The sequence below is a fragment of the Mauremys reevesii genome, linkage group 1 (assembly GCF_016161935.1).
Source record: "Mauremys reevesii isolate NIE-2019 linkage group 1, ASM1616193v1, whole genome shotgun sequence".
Taxonomy (NCBI): Eukaryota; Metazoa; Chordata; order Testudines; family Geoemydidae; genus Mauremys; species Mauremys reevesii.
Genome location: NC_052623.1, coordinates 5,291,798 through 5,314,506, shown reverse-complemented (window position 1 = coordinate 5,314,506; position 22,709 = coordinate 5,291,798). Strand labels below are relative to the sequence as shown.

Sequence of the window (22,709 nt, the reverse complement as noted above, 5' to 3'; positions counted from 1 at the left end):
TGTTCTCTGTTTTTTCCATTGTAATATAATCAGTTCCATTCTTTTTTTTCTCTCGTCTGTCATATGCTCCCTTCTTTGTCTCTTCTCTAAATTAAATAGTCCCTGATTTTTTATTCTGCGCACATATGGCAACCTGCCCCATTCTCATATCCTGTCACGGAACCCCACATTTTATTTGCGATGTTCTTTATAGAGCCTGGGTGAGCAAAACCAGAGCATGCTATTCTCCACCCTATTCCTTTGACATCTGAACATTGTCTCTGTTTTAGCCACTGCTGTGAATGAGCAAGTGTTTCCATGGAGCTGCTAGCAAGGATTCACAGTTTTTTTCCCCCCCCCGTGGTGTGTAGTATTTATAGTGGTTTGAGGCACTTTACTGGTTTGCCAAAATCTCTCCGTACACAATGTGTAGGAAATATTGATGCATAGGACAACATAATATATGGAATAGGCATTAGTAGGGTCAGCTGTTCATAATTCATTTTCCTGAATTATGAAAACACCATTTATCAGTGTGTGGAGAGTGACAAATCTGCTTCACCCATGAGAACACCTCCAGGAGGATATGCAGTGTCTCATATTAACATTGTCTCTCCATCCAGGAATATTTACTGTGACCATCACCCTAGATCTTGGGCGCATACAGGAAGTCAGGGGAACGTACGGTACATGCAGGAGACACCGTTCTGCCTCAGAGTTAGACACCTTCACCCCCTACTCTATGTCAGTTTCCAACACAACTGACTTCACAAACCCCTCCACCTTCATCCTGCTGGGCATTCCTGGCCTGGAGGTGGCCCACGTCTGGATCTCCATCCCCTTCTCTGCCATGTATGCCATAGCCATCTTGGGGAACTTCACCATCCTATTCATTGTGAGGATAGAACCGAGCCTCCATGGGCCCATGTACTATTTCCTCTGCATGCTGGCTGTTTCTGACCTGGTCCTGTCTACGTCCATCCTGCCCAAGACGCTGAGCATCTTCTGGTTCAATTCCAGGGAGATCGATTTCAGTGCCTGCCTCACCCAGATGTACTTCATTCACTGCTTCTTAACGGTGGAGTCTGGGATCTTTGTGGCCATGGCTTTGGATCGCTACGTGGCCATCTGTGACCCCCTGAGACATTCTACCATCCTGACAAACCCTGTGGTGGCCAAGATTGGCCTGGCAGTGGTGCTGCGTGGTTGTGTGTTCGTACTGCCCACTCCCTTCCTGGCAAGGCGGTGGGAGTATTGTAGAACGAGCATCATCCCCCATACGTACTGTGAGCACATCGCCGTGGTGAAGCTGGCCTGCAACGATACCCGTGTCAGTAGTTACTACGGCCTCTCTGTGGTATTCTTTGTGACTGGTGTGGATATGCTTTTTATCGCTGTATCCTACACCCAGATCCTCAAGGCCATCTTCAGCCTCCCCACAAAGGACACCCGGCTTAAGACTTTGGGGACCTGCAGCTCCCACCTCTGTGTCATCTTAGCCTTTTACATCCCAGCTCTTTTCTCCTTCCTCACACACCGGTTTGGCCACAATGTGCCCCTACATTTCCATGTTCTCCTGGCCAACATGTACCTCCTTGTGCCCCCCATGCTAAATCCCATTATCTATGGAGTGAGGACCAGACAGATCCGGGACAGGCTGCTCCGGCTGTTTACTTATAAAGGGATCTAAAGTTTTCTCCTGGTGCTCTGGCTCTCAGACTGAGCTCCATGCAGAGCTGGCTGGTGACATGGTGCCTGGTCCACTTCCTACAATCACTGACTGGACAGTACAAGTGACATTAAATCCTTTCCTGACCACACTATGCAGTGTCAGACTGACAAACTGGGAAATCGGTCTGTGTACAACTCATTAACTCACAGGTGGGCAGACTTCTAGCTGCTGGTAACTGGACTTTGAGGACCCGCCCAGTGCCCCCTCTCTTCCCGTGGGTCACTCACTCTTCTCCCTCCCTCCCCCCATCTGTTGCTGAATTGTCTCTATCTCACCAGAGCTTGCAGCAGGGACTTCAGTTCAGATTTTGGGGTATGCGGAGGGAGCTTTAACTGTGATCCCTGGGGGTACTTGGGCACTTGCAATCTCTTGTGTCTTGGCAATTAGCTGACAGGAGCAGTGTTTCTAATTCTGATATAAAAGAAAGAAAATTAAAGTAATAATAAATCTACTAAGCTCTTATATAAATATGTTCGCTAAACCCAGGGTTGTGAGTTCAATCCTTGTGGGGGCCATCTAGGGAACTGGGGTTAAAATCTGTCTGGGGATTGGTCCTGCTTTGAGCAGGGGTTGGACTAGATACCTCCTGAGGTCCCTTCCAAACCTGATATTTTATGAATCTATGATCTTGTGGCAAGTTACTTAAAGACACATAGGAGCACTTTCCCCATATCCGCAGCACCAGTTAGCTCATCATAGAAGGCAGTTAGGTTGATCAGGCATGACTGGCCCTTGGAGAATCCATGTTGACTGTTCCTGATTAACTTCCTCTTTTCCAAGTGCATCAAAATAGATTCCTTGAGTACCTGCCCCATGATTTTCCTTCTTCCTTTTTTTTTTAAAAATGGGCGCTATATTTGCCTGTTTTCCAACTGTACTCAACCTGCTGCAATTGCCATGGGTTTTCAAAGATAATGCTCAATGGCTCTGCAATCACTTGGATGTATTGCATCTGGCCACATCTGAATGTCCAGCTTTTCTAAATAGTTGTCAACCTGTTCTTTCACCATGGAGCGCTGCTCACCTGCTCCCCATAGTGTGTTGCCCAGAGCAGCAGTTGGGGAGCTGACCTTGTCTGTGAAGACTGAAGGGAAAAAAGCATTGAGTACTTCAGCTTTTTCCATATCATGTGTCACAATGTTGCCTCCCCCATTTAGTAAGGGTCCCACACTTTCTCTAGCCACCTTCTGTTGCTAACATACCTGTAGAACCCCTTCTGGTTACCCCTCAAATTCCTTGCTAGCTGCAACTCCAATTTTTGTTTGTCCTTCCTGATGACACAGCTCTCCTCCCTGGGCTGCTCCTCCGGCCCCTCTGGTGCTGGTCGGCTCCGCTCGACTCCCAGCTCAGCCTGGTCTCCTTCTCTTTCCTTAGCAGTAGGAGTCCACAAAGAATCACAAGGAGTCTTGTTCATTTGCTCTCAGTGGAATTGAATAGCAAGCATCATTCAGCACTGAATTTCCTTTATTCCTTTCAAACTGCCCAGACCCGAAATGTGGCACCCAGGGTGGGGCAAAGACCCATAATGAGGCACAGACAAATATTATCCTTGCAGGTGATGCTAGACAGATTGATAGATTATATGGCCCGAAGGGACCCTGCTCTGACCTCCTACATCACACCAGCCATAGGGCTGCCCATGAGTCATTTCTGTTTGAACTAGAGCAGATCTTCGTGAAAAACATCCCATTTTGATTGTCAGTTGTCAAGGCTGTTCTCCACTCTGAAACTTTGGCCTGGTCTACACTACGAGTTTATTTCGAATTTAGCAGTGTTAAACCGAATTAACGCTGCACCCATCCACACAATGAAGCCCTTTATTTCAATATAAAGGGCTCGTAATATCGATATCTTTACTCCACCCTGACGAGGGGAGTAGCGCTGAAATTGGTATTACCATTTCAAATTACGGTTAGTGTGACCACAATTCGACGGTATTGTCCTCTGGGACCTATCCCACAGTGCACCATTGTGACCACTCTGGACAGCAATCTGAACTTGGATGCACTGGCCAGGTAGACAGGAAAAGCCCCATGAACTTTTGAATTTTATTTCCTGTTTGCCCAGTGTGGAGTACTGATCAGCACAGACAGTACGGGAGATACTGACTCTGATCTCTGTATAGGGAGATGAATCTGTTCTATCAGAACTACGTTCCAGTAGACGAAATGCCAAAACATTTGAAAAAATCTCCAAGGCTATGATGGACAGAGGCCACAACAGAACTCAACACAGTGCTGCATGAAACTTAAGGAGCTGAGAAAAGCGTACCAGAAAGCCATTTGAATTCTTGGCTGAGTTCCCAAAACCTGAACAGTCAAAAACATTGTCACGGATGGTTCAGGGTATATGTTGTCGCCGCCTCACCTCTCCCCCCCCCGACTCCCCCGTGAAAGCAAAGGGAAAAAAATCCTTTCTCGCCTTTTTTCAATGTCACCGTATGTCTACTGGATGCTCCTGGCAGACGCAGTGCTGCAGCGCTACACAGCAGCATCCCCTTCCCTTCCCTTCCCTTCCCTTTGGTACAGTATGACTGTTAGTTGTCATCGTTGTCCCATGAGTGCTCCTGGCTGGCCTCGGTGAGGTCAGCCGGGGGCGCCTAGGCAAAAATGGGAATGACTCCCCGGTCATTCCCTTCTTTAAGCTTTGTCTAATGGAGATTCAGTCCTGCCTGGAATATCTAGCAGCTGGAGGCTGCCCTCCCCTCCCCGCTTTGATCTCTGCTTGCAGAGGCAATAAAGTCAGCGTTGTTTCAAATTCATGCATTCTTTATTACTTCATCACACAAATGGAGGGATAGCTGCCATGGTAGCCCAGGAGGGATGTGGGAGGAGGGAAGCAACAGGTGGAATTGTTGCAGGGGCACCCTCTAGAATGGCATGCAGCTCATCATTTCTGCGGGATGTCTGGGGCTCTGACCCGGAGTGGCTGTTTGCCTTTCTGGTTCTTTAGTAGGTTTGCCTGATATTCTAGGCAGGACAGACTCTCCCTTTAGACAAAACTTAAAGAAGGGAATGACCTGGGGAGTCATTCCCATTTTTGTCCAGGTGCCCCCGGCCAACCTCACCGAGGCCAGCCAGGAGCACCCATGACAGCAGCAGACGTTACAGTATGACTGGTCACCGTCTTTGTCAACTTGCAAAGCAGCAGGCAGTACAGTAGGGCTGGTAACCATCTCTGCTAATTTGCAAAAGGCAAGGGAATGCTACTGTGTAGTGCTACAGTTCCGTGTCTGTTGGCAACATCCAGTAAACATACGGTGACAGTGAAAAAAGGCTGAACGGTCTCCATGGTTGCTGTGCTATGGCATTTGCCCTGGCAATCCAGGGAAAAAGGTGTGAAATGATTGTCTGCCGTTGCTTTCACGATGAGAGGATTGAGTGACGACATTTACCCAGAATCATCTGCGACACTGTTTTGCCCCATCATGCATTGGGATCTCAACCCACAATTCCAATGGGCAGGGGAGACTGCGGGCACTATGGGATAGCTATGGGATAGCTACCCATAGTGCAACGTTCTGGAAATCGACGCTAGCCTCGGTAAATGGATGCACACCGCCGAATTAATGTGTTTAGTGTGGCCTCATGCACTCGACTTTATACAATCTGTTTCCAAATATCGGTTTCTGTAAAATCGGAATAATCCTGTAGTGTAGACATACCCTGAGAGTGCAGAAGGTGGGATCTGGCAAGAGATTTTAAAAGTACTTGCCACTAAAGGCTGCCTTAAAGCTCCCCAAGGTTACAGATTCCCTGGCCTTCAGGGCCACCCAGAAGGGGTCAAGTGGGGCAATTTGCCCAGGCCCCGGGCCCCGCAGGGGCCCCCATGAGAATGTCTGAGGCCCCTCCCACACCTTCTCCTATCCCCCGGCACCTCAGCGCGCCATGTCCAGGACAGAGCTAAAGCGGCCTGGCTCCAGCAGGGCCTGAGTTCCTCCCACTCAGAGCCGCGTGGTAAGGGGGCAGGGCTGCGAGCTCAGGTGCCATAGAGCCACGCTGCTGCAGCGCTGTCCAGGGCCGATCCTGTATGCCGCGTGCTGAGGCCCCGGGAGCGGGGGAGGCGGGGGTAACTGGCATGGTAAGGGGGTGGGGCCAGGGGAGTTGGATAAGTGGCAGGGAGTCCCGGGGACAGGGAGGGGGCAGAGTTTTTTGGGGGGTGTCAGGGGATGGGGAACGGGGGTTTGGATGGTGGGCGTTCCGGGGGTCTGTCAGGATTTGGCGGAGGGCGGGGTAGAGGTCGGGACAGTGGGGGGACAGGGAGCAGGGGTTGGTGGGGCGTGAGGTCCTGGAGTGGTGGTTGGGGGGCATCTCAGGGGAACGGTGAGGGGACAAGGAGCAGGATGGGTTGGGGATTCTGAGGGGAGTAGTTGGGGGGCAGGAAGTGGGTGGGGGTCAGATAGGGGGCAGGGCCAGGCTGTTTGGGGAGGCACAGCCTTCCCTACCCTACAGCTCATTCAGCAGTTTGAGGCTTGCACACGGCTATTTAACACAAAGAGCCAAGCTGTTTTCCCTTAGGGCTACCTTCCCTTTCGCTTCTCAAATGCCAAATTATAGTCTACATTTAATTTCAGTGCCATAGGGAGAGTCATGTCAGGGGAGGGTAGCTTCAGTAAAATTAGCCACTTTAGATTAACAGAGATAGAGCCAAGAGATCCATGGGGGAGGGATCACATGAGAAGAGCAATATCCTACACCACCTACCTCCTTCCCAACCCTACCCAAGGAGACCCCCCTCTCCCCTGCATTCCCTGAGGCTCCAGAGGGGTTAATTCAGTGGTTCTCAAACTTTTGTACTGGTGACCCCTTTCACATAGCAAACCTCTGAGTGCGACTCCCCTCTTAAAAATTAAAAACACTTTTTAAAATATATTTAACACTATTATAAATCCTGGAGGCAAAGCGAGGTTTGAGGTGGAGGCTGACAGCTCACGACCCCAAGTAATAACCTCGTGACCCCCTGAGGGGTCCCGACCCCCAGTCTGAGACCCCCTGGGTTAATTGAATTTTAGCACCCTGTGTCCATTCACATGCGTGTGCTGTTTTGAGCATTTCAGTTTTCACAACATAGGCTCAGCCCAGATTCTGGAACAAGCTCAGATGCTCAGTTTGTGGAGTATGTACATAAATTATACTAAAGACAAACCCACTATAACCGTGTCCAGTTTATGAGGGACTCCATGGAGCCAGACTCTAGGAATCAGATAAATGCATGGAGGTTAAGTCCATTAATGGCTATTAGCCAGGATGGGTAAGGAATGGTGTCCCTAGCCTCTGTTTGTCAGAGGGAGGAGATGGACGGCAGGAGAGAGATCACTTGATCATTAGGTTCACTCATTCTGGGGCACTTGGCATTGTCCATTGTCAGTAGACAGGATACTAGGCTGGATGGACCTTTGGTTTGACCCAATATGGCCATTCTTATGTTCTAAGCTAAATGAACCCAAAGTTATGGAGACATATATGAGTCAAGGAAGCCAGCAGAGTATCAGAAACCTGGAAAAGTCTCTGACTGGATGGGCTCAGGCGTTTGGTCATAAGCTGAAGTGGTTCAAAAGTTTTGGATTTTTTTAAGCAGAATGTTTTTATTGTTTCTTTAAACAATCAAACACTGCAAGCAGCAAATATTTGGCCACACACTTCTGAAACCCCAAACCATGTTCAGGTTTTGGCAGACTAATTTCAGCTTTTCAATTAAAAAAAACACAACAAATTTTGAAGGAAAGCAGACATTGTCCGTGATTTTTTTCTGCTTTTTAAAAACCCCTAGTTTTCAATCCAAAAAATTTTTGATGGAAAATATTTGTCCAACCCTTTTAATGAGCTTTAATGCCTTTTAGCACTAGCTGATGCTGAGAACCAGTGACACCTTGTAAAGGTGACTAGAAAAGAAGTTTTCTCAAAACTGGGTTTGTGCCGAGATGCAGAAGGTTTTTAAATGTTTATTTTTCCTAGGGCTGCCTGGGGGGAGAGGGGAGGCAAGTGTGGCAATTTGCCCCAGGCCCCGCAGGGTCCCCACAAGAATACAGTATTCTATAGTATTGCAACTATTTTTTATGGAAGGGGCCCCCAAAATTGTTTTATCCCAGGCCCCCTGAATCGTCTGGGCGGCCCTGCTGGCCCTGGACTGTTATCACTGCCACCACCCAATGCAAAAACCTCCCTGAGAACGCAGGAAAGTGCACTTGGCAATTCCTTCCTGTGAGGTGCCCTCAAGCCTTTTTAACCCAACCCCTGGGGAGAGCTTGAAAAAAACCCAAAATCAACAAAAACCTGCTGTTGATACCAGCTGAGACGTATGGAACCATAGTTCCTCTCAGTGATTGGGCTGACTGCCGGGCTGCCCAGAGAGGGGGGAGGGGGCAAGAGGGGCAATTTGCCCCAGGCTCCGGGCCCTGCAGGGCCCCCCACGAGAATATCGTATGCTATAGTATTGCAACTTTTTTTATGGAAGGGGCCCCCAAAATTGCATTGTCCCAGGCCCCCTGAATCCTCTGGGAGGCCCTGCTGAGTGGAATTAGACACGTTTACACCGAACCTCCACCTTTAACTCCATCCTCTTTGGAACCCCCCTTCAGGTTGTTGAAAGTTGCTATCAAATCCCCCCTCACTCTCCTCTTCTGCAGTCTCAATAACCCCAGTTCCCTCAGCTTCTCCTCATAAGTCCTGTGCCCCAGTCCCCTAATCATATTCGTTGCCCTCCGTGCGGCTCTGTCTAACTTGTGCACATTGAGACCATTGCAAGTTGTTTGACCTAGTACAACATGACATTCAGATTAACAAAGTGGCACTAGACAGTGTCATTAGAGCACTCGTTAGATGGAGTGAGAACTGGCTAACTGATAGATCTCAGCAAGGAGACGTCCATGGGGAATCATCATCCAGTGGGTTTTTTCTCATGGTTCATGAAGGGCCCTATCTCCCATTGATGTGTCTATCCAGGAGTCCGGCTGATGAGAGGAGGCTATTTCTACATGGGTGTGGAAGCCAGTAAATAATTAACAAGGATTTGAAGGGATCTTAATGCATGTTAGTTACTTAGCATAAGTTAGGCTAGCTGTGACCCTAATGACGTGAGATTTGTAGAAGCAAGATAATATGAGACAGAGTGAACTGTGTGAAAAGTTATTACGACCTTGCAACAGTCTAACCAAATATGCAGGCTTGCTTTTCTTAGTAGTGAGATAAATAAGATAGCAGAAAGGCTTATGTATAAATAAATGCAATTGTTTTCTCTTTACTGTCTCCATGATTGCTAGAAATTGTCTGTAACAAAGGTATAAAGGCTTAATGTAATTGTTTACCAGTTGAGAGACCTGTCCAGGACTGGGGCGACCCTGTGTCCTATGGCACTCTCTCCCTCCATTGTAATTACTGGAGAAATAATAAAGTATTTGATTTTGCTGCACCCAAACAAAAAGCGAGAACTGAGTTTTTCTCCGACATGGGAGTCCTCTCCTAGAGTGAAATGCCCAGAACAGGTTAGCGTTTTCTTGTGGGAGACCCGAGAGAGAAGTGGGAGACCCAGATCCAAAATCTCTGCTCTACCATATTTGGAGTAGGGACTTAAACACAAGTCTCCCACATCCCACATGAGCACACTGAGCAGCAGGCAAATGAGAATTTCAGGTGGGGCTCTCAGTATCTCCGGTTGGAGCTGTTCCACCTTGTACAAATAAACTTTTAGTGGATTTGAGATTTGAATCCAAGTGAGGGCGCTAAGGCACTGGCCTATGGGATATTCTGGGGGTGCAAATACATAAACACACACATACCCACATGCGCACACACACACAGACATGTGCATGCAGACACACAAACATGAACACACACACACAGATGCATGTGCACTCAAAGGTGCATATAGACACACACACATACCCAGATGCACACACACACAGAGGTGCATGTGCGCGCAGACACACAAAGGTGCACATACACACACAAACACACACAGACACTTGTACATACACACATTCCTGAACTGCAAGGCCCCACCCAGGAGGCATGATCTGAGGATGGCTAAGGGATCAGGCTTGCTGGGGAGATGGGTAGAGAACACGCATTGGAGAACCCCACCAGATCTGAGGCCTGAGCTGAGACTCTGAGCAGCTGGTTCGCTGTGGAGCGGTGTCAGTGCTCAGGTTGCTTTGCAAAGGCTACTGGTGGAATCTTAGGCTCCTACAGGGTTAGACAGCAGATGAGCTGGGGGGTTGAGAAAGGCAATGGTGCCTAAATTCAGTATTTTCCTAAAGGCCTGTGTGGATCTAACCCTGGATGCCTTTTTGGAAGATGCTTTAGTCAAACAGAAATTAAGGTTCAAAACCAAGGGTGCCGGCGGCTTCGTTGGAGGAAACAGTCTACTTCACGGGCGTCCACCGCTCACTTTTAAAGGACTCTCTCCTTCTGTCTTTGTATGAGGAGCAGGGTCCCAGCAGTAAAGCAGGTTTTTATCTGCTCTTCCCGTCCTCCAGCGGCTCTAATGTCCCAGCTGCTTGCCCTGCTAGAGCCCGGGTAATGGCCCTTGCTTAGCTGGCTAACAGCTCTCGCACCCTCATGGGACGAGAACAGGGTGTGATGCTGTGTGATTGAATAATGACCAGTTTTATCATTGTTGCTACCACAGTTATACAATTGCAACACATGTTGTACAGTGTGTGTGCTGTCAGGTGTCAATGGGAAAGTTATGATGCACCTGCTACTCAATGGCCCATTCTCTCTAGCCCCAGTTTTTCCCCTCAAACATCTGCCCTGCTATTAAAGGCCCAGGACATTCTTCCAACTGCCAGGGCCTGGCTGTGCATTTCCACTGTCTCACACCCACCCAGCAGCCTATGGAACCACCCATTCTTAGTGCTGTCACTCCCCCATCTCCCAACCACCCACTGTGACTTGTTGCACACAGTAGCTGTGTCTTGTATGAATTTGATTGATAAGCTCCTAGGGGCAGGGGCTGTTTCTTCTTCTGTATTTGTGAAGGTCCCAGCACAAGGGGACCTGAGCTGGAGCAGGGTCTCTGGAGACTTCCCCAATACAAATAATGATCATAAATAATCAACACAATAATCCAGGTAAATCAGGCCCTGGCCCCTCCTCTTTGCCTTTAGCTGCAGACGAAAGTCATAGAATCATAGAATCTCAGGGTTGGAAGGGAACTCAGGAGGTATCTAGTCCAACCCCCTGCTCAAAGCAGGACCAAACCATGCTGGCCAGCTACAGAGTGTTAGTAACTTTAAAACAGGTGCATGTAGCGATCCCCTTTCGGCTTGGACAGGAGAATTCGTTCAGTCTCATTTCAGTGCTTAAAAACCCAGGTGCTCCACACTGGAGAAATACCCCTGATGAGCCAGGGGCGCAGGCAGAGAGTTCAGCTGTGGGAATGCAAGCGCCCTCCAGCCGGGGCAGTGCTGGAAAGTCTGACTCAGCCTGGAACATTCGATTTCAATTCCACCTGGGAGAGACTGGGAGGAAATGAACCGAGAAGGAGAGAAGAAATCCAGTGCAAACTCTAATCCAGTCTCTATCCAGCCTACAGGGCCCCCCTTGTTCTAGGGCAGCATTGGGGGGAAAGGGAGGCCTCTGTCCAAGGTCAGGCCCCCTAGCTGCCCTCTGTCCACAGGAACATTCTGTTGGTGTTGCTTTTGCTGATTCTGTTCCCCTGAAGCCACCCCAATGACTGTGATGTGTTGGCAGGTTTCTGAGCGGGAGCAGAAGTGGAGTCCTGGAGTTCACACCTCACAGGAGTGGGGAGCTCACAACCTCCAGCTAGTTCTGAAATCCTCAGATTCACCTTGAGAGGATGGAGAAGGCTCAGGCTCCCTCTTCCAGCCTTTCTTCTGCGTCCCACCCCACGAACCATCCCTGCCAGACTCCTATAAAGGCAGAGAAGCCGGGGCAGACAGACAGGTCTCCCTCTGCCTGTAGAGGGAGAAGGGCCTGGCTGCAGGGAGCTAGACACAGGGTACCTGAGGGGAGCAGGGCTGGGGAAAGGCTGAGGAGCTGGGGAGCTCCAGCCTGGGCAGCTCCAGCCCGGAAAGCTCCAGGCTGCGGCCTAGCATTGGGCAAACAGGTACTGGGGGTTGCAGAGGGCAGCCCAGGGGTAGGCCAAGGCAGCAGGTCCAAACCCAACCTTGCCCGTGATGAGTGGCTGATACTGCAGTCTGCCCTAGGGCGCGGGGCTAGATGACTGGCAGTAGCCTGATACTCAGGTGAGGTGGGGATAGAGGGTGGGGGTTCCCCTGGGAGGGAGAGATCCAAAGAGAAAGAGGTTACTGCTTGGGGGAAGCACCCCAGGTACAAGGGCACTGGGTCCGGGAGGGACACGGGGGCCAGAGGACAGGTGGATCACCAGCCAGAAGAGGACGCTCCAGAGCTAGAACTAGCTAATTCCCCAAAGTCACCAGCAGGAGGTGCTGCAGGGGTGACTCCAGCACGTCTGAATACCCTGTACCTTAGTTTGCTTATCTGTATAATGGGAATATGTTCATAGTCACTTTCCTTCACTAGGTGTTTTCAAAATCCTTCAATGAAAGGTGCTGCACAACATGATGATGATAGACACTCATGAGAATTACAGATCAATCTCTGATGTATTAGAAACCATCCGGAGTGCCTGGAGAAAGTGTTTGTGTCTCCCCTCATTCATTATTCTCCAGATTTGCCTGTCAAATATCTACCCATCCCTCCTAGATATCCACAGGGTATCAGGCCCTATGGAGATCTAGGCATTATCCCTGTTTTCTTCCTAATTAACTAAACATTTTAAATATAAACAAATACATGCAGCAGACAATTCGTCTCTGAGGACACAGCCCAAGAGTTCTCATCTCCCTTTGGGAAGTTCCCTTAATTACTGTTTACTCCTAAAGCTGGATAAATAGCACAGAAGTGCCAACAGGCTTGTCTCCAGCCTGTTTACATCCAGATGCTGCCTCTCTGCTAGGGGCTGACTGAAACTCAGTGGGATTTCAGAGCTATATTATAAACGGTGCACACCCCGTGTTGGCTCTCGGCATGGGATGCTGCTGCAGATGCTGGGCTGAGAGAGGTGTGGGACACGGGTACCTGAAAGGGATTCCCAGGGAAGACACTTCCATCTAGTGATTCACAGGTAACCATCTTCTGCTGAGGAGCTCACCTGCTTGAAAAACCTAGGACTTTGGATATTAATAGGGGGGCTGTTTCCTGACTTTTATCTGCTGGAAAATATGGAGGTGTAGGGCTCCTCATTGCAGCAATGATAAAGATTTGTCAGCATGGGCAAGACATCTTCTCTCCTAATTTCATTCAAGAAGTCATCAAAATGTTATGCCTGAAACTTAAAACAAAGAAACAAAACAAAACAAAAAAACAATTTGGACATAAGCTGATGCCCACTGTGGTAAATTTCAACCCAATCGCGTAGAGTTTGGCAAACTCATATGCAACCCAAAATGAGTTCTTCTAATTCAAAGCGTCAGTCCCCTGAACTAAAGGTGGTGCCACCAGCACCACTTTCAATGGCCAATGTGTTTGTGACTCCCATTCAGCTAAACTCTTTGCTCCAATAATGTCTGTGGCTGTCTTTTAGCTGTGTTAAAATGCTCTCTCAATCGGTATGCCTGCCCTGGCTGCCTTATTGCAACTGCTCTGCCAGTCTTTGGGTTGTACCCAAATTTTATCTGCAGTGATTGTCTGTTTGCTTCCAGATCACTGATCAAAATATTCAATAGCATCAGGCCCTTTTTTATATTATTTGGGCTCTGCTGCCAGGGCTGGCTCTAGGCACCAGCAAAACAAGCAGGTGCTTGGTGTGGCACATTTCCTGGGGGCGGCATTTTGGCCATCCTTTTTTTTTTTTTTTAAACAACTCACTTCATCCCCTCTCACAACCCTGCAGAACTGGAGCCATGGAGCAGCTGGGGATCCCGAATGGGAGCTGAGTACCTATGGGACCCTGGGAGCTGTAGTTCCTTGCCTAGCCCCTGCCTAGAGAGCCAGTCGTGGAGGAGAGAAATAACTACATTTCCCAGCATTCCCTTGGCCACTAACAGCAGGAAAGGGAGCGGGAGAGAGTGTGGTAGCTGGAACCTCATGCTGCCGCTTGCTGTGAATGGAGAGCTCACTGCTAGAGCGGGGTGGCACTGTGAATGGGGAACAAGTGTGCCCAAGGAGTAGAAGGCTTTGGCCCAGATATCCCCTTCAGAAGACATCCCCAGACTGGCTTAGGGATACTGGTGTGACCTCACCTCGCAGCCCCCAAAGAAGGAATTGGGTGGACTAAATGGACAGTGCCCCTCTCTAACTAAAGCCTAGCAAGGGAGGTATGTGGATCCCACTAGAATTTAAAATGAAAAGTAAGGGCGGGGAGGCTCTACTGGACCTGGGCAGCTTCAGATACAGTACCAGGCACGTAGGAGGATTTCCACTGCTGAGCCATGGAAGCAGAAATTGACTTTTCCTTTCCAGATGTAGCTAATATTCAGAAAGGCAATCTAGCTCCTGCCTTCCAGATTTGAACACCCTCAGAATTCAGGAGTGCTCAAGCTCAGTTTGGGCAGCTGTTACTTCATTTCTCCCAAATCAAATATACTGATCCACTGTAAATTGCTGTAGAAAAAGTAGGATAAAATTGAGCAAGAAATGCTTCCCAGTGGTTTTTAGGACTGGAATTGCTATTTTCATCAGCCATTGCCTTGTTTAGTTTTATTTGTTTAAAAGGAAGACAGTGATACTGCATTGGCAAATTCACCATAGAAAGAAGGAGTGGAACAAAAGAATAATAAAGGCACCTCAACTTTTCCTCATTTATCGAGGACAGTCTTATAATATGCATCCAGATCTCCTCCAATCACACAAGCTGAAAATTGTTCCACTTTACTGCAGTTCAGTAATCATATGGGAACCAATCCTGTCTGTGTTCTGTGCACGTCCAAAATTCCTGCTGAATGACCTGCCCTGGGAGCGAGTTACCAGTGACTCAGGGCTGGGACAGCTGTAGGACTGGGGCAGCAGGGGGGTGGGGGGAGGGCTCTTGTTGGGTGGAAAAGGGGGGATCCCAGTGCTGGGGCAGCACCGGGGGTGGAAGGGGAGAACCGAGGGCTGGAGCAGCAGGGGAGTGCGGGGGGTGGGGAGTCCAGGGCTGGGGTGGGAGGCAGCCAAATTTTTCTTTTTGCTTGTGGCAGCAAAAAACCCAGAGCCGGCCCTGTCTGCTGCTGCCTGGTCACATGTTTCTGCTTCCAAAATAAAGTGTGTTTTTTGGTCAGTTTGTAACTCTGGAGCTCGTTACTCTAAGGTTCCATTATACAGGCTCTTTAAGAACTTCCTTGAGTGCTAATGGACTAGAAAGTATTTCATCACCTCATGACACTTCTTTCCAAATGCAGAACTAAACTACCTTTTCTAGGATTGCTTTTTTATTTGTTCTCAATGTTTTTTACGCCCCCTAATCAATTTACATACTTTCCAATATGTATTGCTTGCCATCTATTTTCCCTTCATCCCGTTAGTTTTATATTGCTTTCCCACCATTATTGCTGCCTTCACGTTGCCGCTGAACTGGGTTTCTAGCCAAAGTTGGGCTCTTTTTGAGTGTGGAATCGAGGACTGTTAGCTATCTACTGAACTCTTCTTAAAGACCTCCCCATTTTTATTCTCATTTCCCTGTCTCTATTTTTTCCTCCTAATCAATTTAGCTGATAATTTGCAACAGTTTTGGGGAATTAGCCCTTTTGTAGTAATAGGTATCAATAGATATTACTGATTGGGAACTGTTCTCTGTTTTTTCCATTTTAATATAATCAGTTCCATTCTTTTTTTTCTCTCGTCTGTCATATGCTCCCTTCTTTGTCTCTTCTCTAAATTAAATAGTCCCTGATTTTTTATTCTGCGCACATATGGCAACCTGCCCCATTTTCATAGCCTGTCACGGAACCCCACATTTTATTTGCGATGTTCTTTATAGAGCCTGGGTGAGCAAAACCAGAGCAGGCTATTCTCCACCCTATTCCTTTGACATCTGAACATTGTCTCTGTTTTAGCCACTGCTGTGAATGAGCAAGTGTTTCCATGGAGCTGCTAGCAAGGATTCACAGATTATTTTTCCCCTGTGGTGTGTAGTATTTATAGTGGTTTGAGGCACTTTACTGGTTTGCCAAAATTTCTCCATACACAATGTGTAGGAAATATTGATGCATAGAGCAACATAATATATGGAATAGGCATTAGTAGGGTCAGCTGTTCATAATTTATTTTCCTGAATTATGAAAACACCATTTATCAGTGTGTGGAGAGCAACAAATCTGCTTCACCCAGGAGAACACCTCCAGTAGTGCCTGTAGTGTCACATATTAACATTTTCTCTCTGTCCAGGAATATTTACTGCGAACATCACCCTAGAGCTTGGGCACATACAGGAAGTCAGGGGAAGATATGGTACATGCAGGAGACACCGTTCTGCCTCAGAGTTAGACACCTTCACCCCCTACTCTATGTCAGATCCCAACACAACCGACTTCACCAACCCTTCCACCTTCATCCTGCTGGGTGTTCCTGGCCTGGAGGCGGCCCATGTCTGGATCTCCATCCCCTTCTCTGCCATGTACGCTGTAGCCATCTTGGGGAACTTCACCATCCTGTTCATTGTGAGGATAGAACTGAGCCTCCATGGGCCAATGTACTATTTCCTCTGCATGCTGGCTATCTCCGACCTGGTCCTGTCTACGTCCATCCTGCCCAAGACGCTGAGCATCTTCTGGTTCAATTCCAGGGAGATCGATTTTAGTGCCTGCCTCACCCAGATGTACTTCATTCACTGCTTCTTAACGGTGGAGTCTGGGATCTTTGTGGCCATGGCTCTGGATCGCTACGTGGCCATCTGTGACCCCCTGAGACATTCTACCATCCTGACAAACCCTGTGGTTGCCAAGATTGGCCTGGCTGTGTTGCTGCGTGGTTGTGTGTTCGTACTGCCCACTCCCTTCCTGGCGAGGCGGTGGGCATATTGCAGAACGAGCATCATCCCCCACACGTACTGTGAGCACATCGCCGTGGTGAAGCTGGCCTGCAACGATACCCGTGTCAGTAATTACTACGGCCTCTTTGTGGTATTCTTTGTGATTGGTCTGGATATGCTTTTTATCGCTGTGTCCTACACCCAGATCCTCAGGGCCATCTTCAGCCTCCCCACAAAGGACACCCGGCTTAAGACTTTGGGGACCTGCAGCTCCCACCTCTGTGTCATCTTAGCCTTTTACATCCCAGGTCTCTTCTCCTTCCTCACGCAGCGGTTTGGCCACAATGTGCCCCTGCATTTCCATGTTCTCATGGCCAACATGTACCTCCTGGTGCCCCCCATGCTAAATCCTGTCATCTATGGAGTGAGGACCAAACAGATCCGGGACAGGCTGCTCCGGCTCTTTCCTCATAAAGGGACCTAAAGTTTACTCCTGGTGCTCTGGATCTCAGGGTACGTCTACACTACGGGATTATTCCGAATTTACATAAACCGGTTTAGCAAAACAGATTGTATAAAATCGAGTGCGCGCGGCCACACTAAACTCATTAAATCGGTGGTGTGCGTCCATGGTCCAAGGCTAGCGTCGATTTCTGGAGCGTTGCACTGTGGGTAGCTATTCCGTAGATATCCCATAGTTCCCGCAGCCTCCCCTGCCCCTTGGAATTTCCGGGTTGAGATCCCAGTGCCTGATGGGGCAAAAATCATTGTCGCGGGTGGTTCTGGGTAAATATCGTCAGTCACTCCTTCCTCTGGGAAAGCAACGGCAGACAAGCATTTCGCGCCTTTTTTCCCTGGATTGCCCTGGCAGATGCCATAGCATGGCAATCATGGAGCCTGTTTTGCCTTTTGTGACTGTCACTGTATGTGTACTAGATGCCGCTCACAGAGGCGATTCAGCAGCGCTACACAGCAGCATGCTTTTGCTTTTGCATGACAGCAGAGATGGTTACCAGCCATACTGTACCATCTACCATACCATAAATTGGTAATAAGATGATCATGGTTACCAGTTCTTTTGCACTGCACCATTTGCTGCTGTCATAAGTGCCCCTGGCTGAGATAAGCCAGGGGCGCAAAAGCCAAAATTGGGAATGACTCCCTGAGTCAATTCCTCCTTTTTGGTATCTAAAAATAGAATCAGTCCTGCCTAGAATATGGGCAAGTGTACTAGAGAACCACTGTATCAGAGAGCACAGCTGCTCTGTGTCAGATCCCGCAGAAATTATGAGCTGTATGCTATTCACAGGGGGTGCTCCTGCAACAACCCCACCTTTTGATTCCGTTCTTCCCCCAGCCTTCCTGGGCTAGCGTAGCATTGTCCCCCCACTTGTGTGATGAAGTAATAAAGAATGCAGGAATAAGACACAGTGACTTGTTAGTGAGAAATGAGTGGAAGGCAGCCTCCAGCTGCTATGATAGTCCAGACAGGACATTAAGCAGTGTGGAGGAGAGGAGCCCAGCATCCTGCTGCTAGTCCAGGGGCAATTCAATCTTTTCTTTACACATGAAGGGTGGGGGCTGATGGAGCTCAGCCCCCTGTTGCTATGATGAGGACGGTTACCAGCCATACTGCACCATCTACCAGGAAAAATTAGGGCCAGGCGCCCTTGATTGACCTCATGGATGCTAGTCGGCATGGTTACCAGTCCTTTTGCACTGCCCCATGTGCCAATAGGCTGATGACGAGGACAGATACCAGTCGTATTGCACCATCAGCCACCCATGGCGGGGGAGGGAGTAAGGATGTTGGTGTTGATTGCTGCAGCATCGCGTCTATCTGCAGCATTCAGTAAAGATAGGGTGACATGTAAAAGAGTCAAGAGAGGATTGTTTTCCCTTTCACTTCTGGGGGTGGGTGGGGGTGCGTAAATTGCCGAGCTATGCCCTGACCCACCGCGGACACTGTGTTTGACCCTAGAAGCATTTGGAGCTCAGCCAAGAATGCAAATGCTTTTCGGAGACTGCAGGAACTGTGGGATAGCTTGAGTCCTCCAGTCCATGAGTGTCCATTTCATTCTTTGGCTTTCTGTTACGCTTGTCACGCAGCAGTGCGCTGAGCCCCTGCTATGGCGTCTGTCAGGAGATTTTTAAAAAATGATTTTGAATTTTGTCTTCTGTAACGGCGCGCTGATAGAACAGATTTGCCTGCCCTTACAGCAATCACATCTGCATGGTCCATGCTGGAGCTCTTTCTTTATTTTGATTTTTAACTGCATCACCACACGTGCTGATCGGAGCTCCACGCTGGGCAAACAGGAAATATTCAAAAGTTCATGAGGCTTTTCCTGTCTACCTGGCCACTGCATCCGAGTTCAGATTGCTGTCCAGAGCGGTCAGTGTGCACTGTGGGATACCACCCGGAGGCCAATTCCGTCGATCTGCGGCCACACTAACTCTAATCCGATATGGTAATTCTGATACTAGTGCTACTCCTCTCGTTAGGGAGGAGTACAGAAACCGGTTTAAAGAGCCCTTTATATCGATATAAAGGGCCTCTCAGTGTGGACGGGTGTGGCGTTAAATCGGTTTTACGCTCCTAAAACCGGTTTAAGTGCCTAGTGTAGACCAGGCCTCAGACTGAGCTCCGTGCAGAGCTGGCTGGTGACATGGTGCCTGGTCCCCTTCCCGCAATCACTGACTGGACAGTACAAGTGACATTAAATCCTTTCCTGACCACACTATGCAGTGTCAGACTGACAAACTGGGAAATCGGTCTGTGTACAACTCATTAACTCACAGGTGGGCAGACTTCTAACTGCTGGTAACTGGACTTTGAAGACCCACCCAGTGCCCCATCTCTTCCCGTGGGTCACTCACTCTTCTCCCTCCCTCCCCCATCTGTTGCTGAATTGTCTCTAACTCACCAGAGCTTGCAGCAGGGACTTCAGTTCAGATTTTGGGGTATGCGGGGGGAGCTTTAACTGTGATCCCCGGGGGTACTTGGGCACTTGCAATCTCTTGTGTCTTGGCAATTAGCTGGCAGGAGCAGTGTTTCTAATTCTGATATAAAAGAAAGAAAATTAAAGTAATAATAAATCTACTAAGCTCTGAAATAAATATGTTTGCTAAACCCAGGGTTGTGAGTTCAATCCTTGTGGGGGCCATCTAGGAAACTGGGGTGAAAATCTGTCTGGGGATTGGTCCTGCTTTGAGCAGGGGGTTGGACTAGATACCTCCTGAGGTCCCATCCAACCCTGATATTTTATGATTCTATGATCTTGTGGCAAGTTACTTAAAGACACATAGGAGCAATTTCCCCATATCCGCAGCACCAGTTATCTCATCATAGAAGGCAATTAGGTTGGTCAGGCATGACTTGCCCTTGGTGAATCCATGTTGACTGTTCCTGATTAACTTCCTCTCTTCCAAGTGCATCAATATAGATTCCTTGAGGATCTGCCCCATGATTTTCCTTCTTCCTTTTTTTTTTAAAGATGGGCGCTATATTTGCCTTTTTTCCAACTGTACTCAACCTGCTGCAATTGCCATGGGTTTTCAAAGATAATGCTCAATGGCTCTGCAATCACTTGGATGTATTGCATCTGGCCACATCTGAATGTCCAGCTTTTCTAAATAGTTGTCAACCTGTTCTTTCACCATGGAGGGCTGCTCACCTGCTCCCCATAGTGTGTTGCCCAGAGAAGCAGTTGGGGAACTGACCTTGTCTGTGAAGACTGAAGGGAAAAAAGCATTGAGTACTTCAGCTTTTTCCAAATCATGTGTCACAATGTTGCCTCCCCCATTTAGTAAGGGTCCCACACTTTCTCTAACCACCTTCTGTTGCTAACATACCTGTAGAACCCCTTCTGGTTACCCCTCAAATTCCTTGCTAGCTGCAACTCCAATTTTTCTTTGTCCTTTCTGATTACACAGCTCTCCTCCCTGGGCTGCTCCTCTGGCCCCTCTGGCTCTGGTCGGCTCCGCTCGACTCCCAGCTCAGCCTGGGCCCCTTCTCTCTCCTTAGCAGTAGGAGTCCACAAAGAATCACACGGAGTCTGGTTCATTTGCTCTCAGTGGCATTGAATAGCAAGCATCATTCAGCACTGAATTTCCTTTATTCCTTTCAAACTGCCCAGACCCGAAATGTGGCACCCAGGGTGGGGCAAAGACCCATAATGAGGCACAGACAAATATTATCCTTGCAGGTGATGCTAGACAGATTCATAGATTATATGGCCCGAAGAGACCCTGGTCTGACCTCCTACATCACACCAGCCATAGGGCTGCCCATGAGTCATTTCTGTTTGAACTAGAGCAGATCTTTGTGAAAAACATCCCATTTTGATTGTCAGTTGTCAAGGCTTTTCCCGACTTTGAAACTTTGGCCTGGTCTACACTACGAGTTTATTTCGAATTTAGCAGTGTTAAACCGAATTAACGCTGCACCTATCCACACAATGAAGCCCTTTATTTCAATATAAAGGGCTCGTAATATCGATATCTGTACTCCACCCTGACGAGGGGAGTAGCACTGAAATCGGTATTGCCATTTCAAATTACGGTTAGTGTGGCCACAATTCGACAGTATTGGCGTCTGGGACCTGTCCCACAGTGCACCATTGTGACCGCTCTGGACAGCAGTCTGAACTTGGATGCACTGGCCAGGTAGACAGGAAAAGCCCCATGAACTTTTGAATTTTATTTCCTGTTTGCCCAGCGTGGAGCGCTGATCAGCACAGGTGATCATACAGCCCCAGAATCAAAAAAGAGCTCCAGCATGGACCGTACGGGAGATACTGAATCTAATCTCTATATACGTAGATGAATCTGTTCTATCAGAACTCCGTTCCAATAGATGAAATGCCAAAATATTTGAAAAAAATCTCCAAGGCTATGATGGACAGAAGCCACAAGAGGGACTCAACACAGTGCTGCATGAAACTTAAGGAGCTGAGAAAAGCGTACCAGAAAGCCATTTGAATTCTTGGCTGAGTTCCCAAAACCTGAAGGTTCAAAAACATTGTCACGGATGGTTCAGGGTATATGTCGTCACTGCCTCCCCTCTCCTCCGCCCAGTGAAAGCAAAGGGGAAAAAAATCCTTTCTTGCCTTTTTTCAATGTCGCCGTATGTCTACTGGATGCTGCTGGCAGATGCGGTGCTGCAGCACTACACAGCAGCATCCCCTTCCCTTCCCTTCCCTTTGTCTAATGGAGATTTACTCCTGCCTGGAATATCATGTCAGCTGTAGGCTGCCCTCCCCTCCCCGCTTTGATCTCTGCTTGCAGAGGTAATAAAGTCAGTGTTGTTATTCCTGCATTCTTTATTACTTCATCACACAAATGGGGGGATAGCTGCCACGGTAGCCCAGGAGAGGTGGGGGAGGAGGGAAGCAATGGGTGGGGTTGTTGCAGGGGCACCCCCTAAAATGACATGCAGCTCATCATTTCTGCGGGATGTCTGGGGCTCTCACCCAGAGTGGCTGTTTGCTTCTCTGGTTCTTTAGTAGGCTTGCCGGATATTCTAGGCAGGACTGACTCTCCATTAGACAAAACTTAAAGAAGAGAATGACCTGGGGAGTCATTCCCATTTTTGTCCAGGTGCCTCCGGCCAACCTCACCGAGGCCGTCCAGGAGCACCCATGACAGCAGCAGATGGTACAGTATGACTGGTAACCATCTTTGTCAACTTGCAAAGAAGCAGGCGGTACAGTAGGGCTGGTAACCATATCTGCTAACTTGCAAAAGGCAAGCGAATGCTGCTGTGTAGCGCTGCAGTACCACGTCTGTTAGCAACATCCAGTACAAATATGGTGACAGTGAAAAAAGGCTGAAAGGGCTCCATGGTTGCCATGCTATGGTGTCTGCCCGGGCAATCCAGGGAAAAAGGCGTGAAATGATTGTCTGCCGTTGCTTTCACGAAGAGAGGATTGAGTGACGACATTTACCCAGAATCACCCGCGACACTGTTTTGCCCCATCATGCATTGGGATCTTAACCCAGTATTCCAATGGGCAGGGGAGACTGCGGGAACTATGGGATAGCTATGGGAGAGCTACCCATAGTG

The 22,709-nt window shown here is 48.6% G+C and overlaps 2 protein-coding genes across 2 annotated transcripts; both read left to right on the top strand.

The window, feature by feature from the left end:
• Nucleotides 1-721: 721 nt before the first annotated feature.
• On the top strand, nucleotides 722-1,669 carry LOC120383540 (olfactory receptor 52R1-like). The gene has a single exon (XM_039501703.1). The coding sequence runs from the start codon at nucleotides 722-724 to the stop codon at nucleotides 1,667-1,669; it is 948 nt and encodes a 315-aa protein (XP_039357637.1).
• A 14,509-nt stretch (nucleotides 1,670-16,178) lies between these two features.
• Nucleotides 16,179-17,126, top strand: LOC120387444 (olfactory receptor 52R1-like). The gene has a single exon (XM_039508223.1). It carries the CDS (start codon nucleotides 16,179-16,181, stop codon nucleotides 17,124-17,126), a length of 948 nt encoding a protein of 315 aa, XP_039364157.1.
• The last annotated feature ends 5,583 nt before the right edge of the window (nucleotides 17,127-22,709 follow it).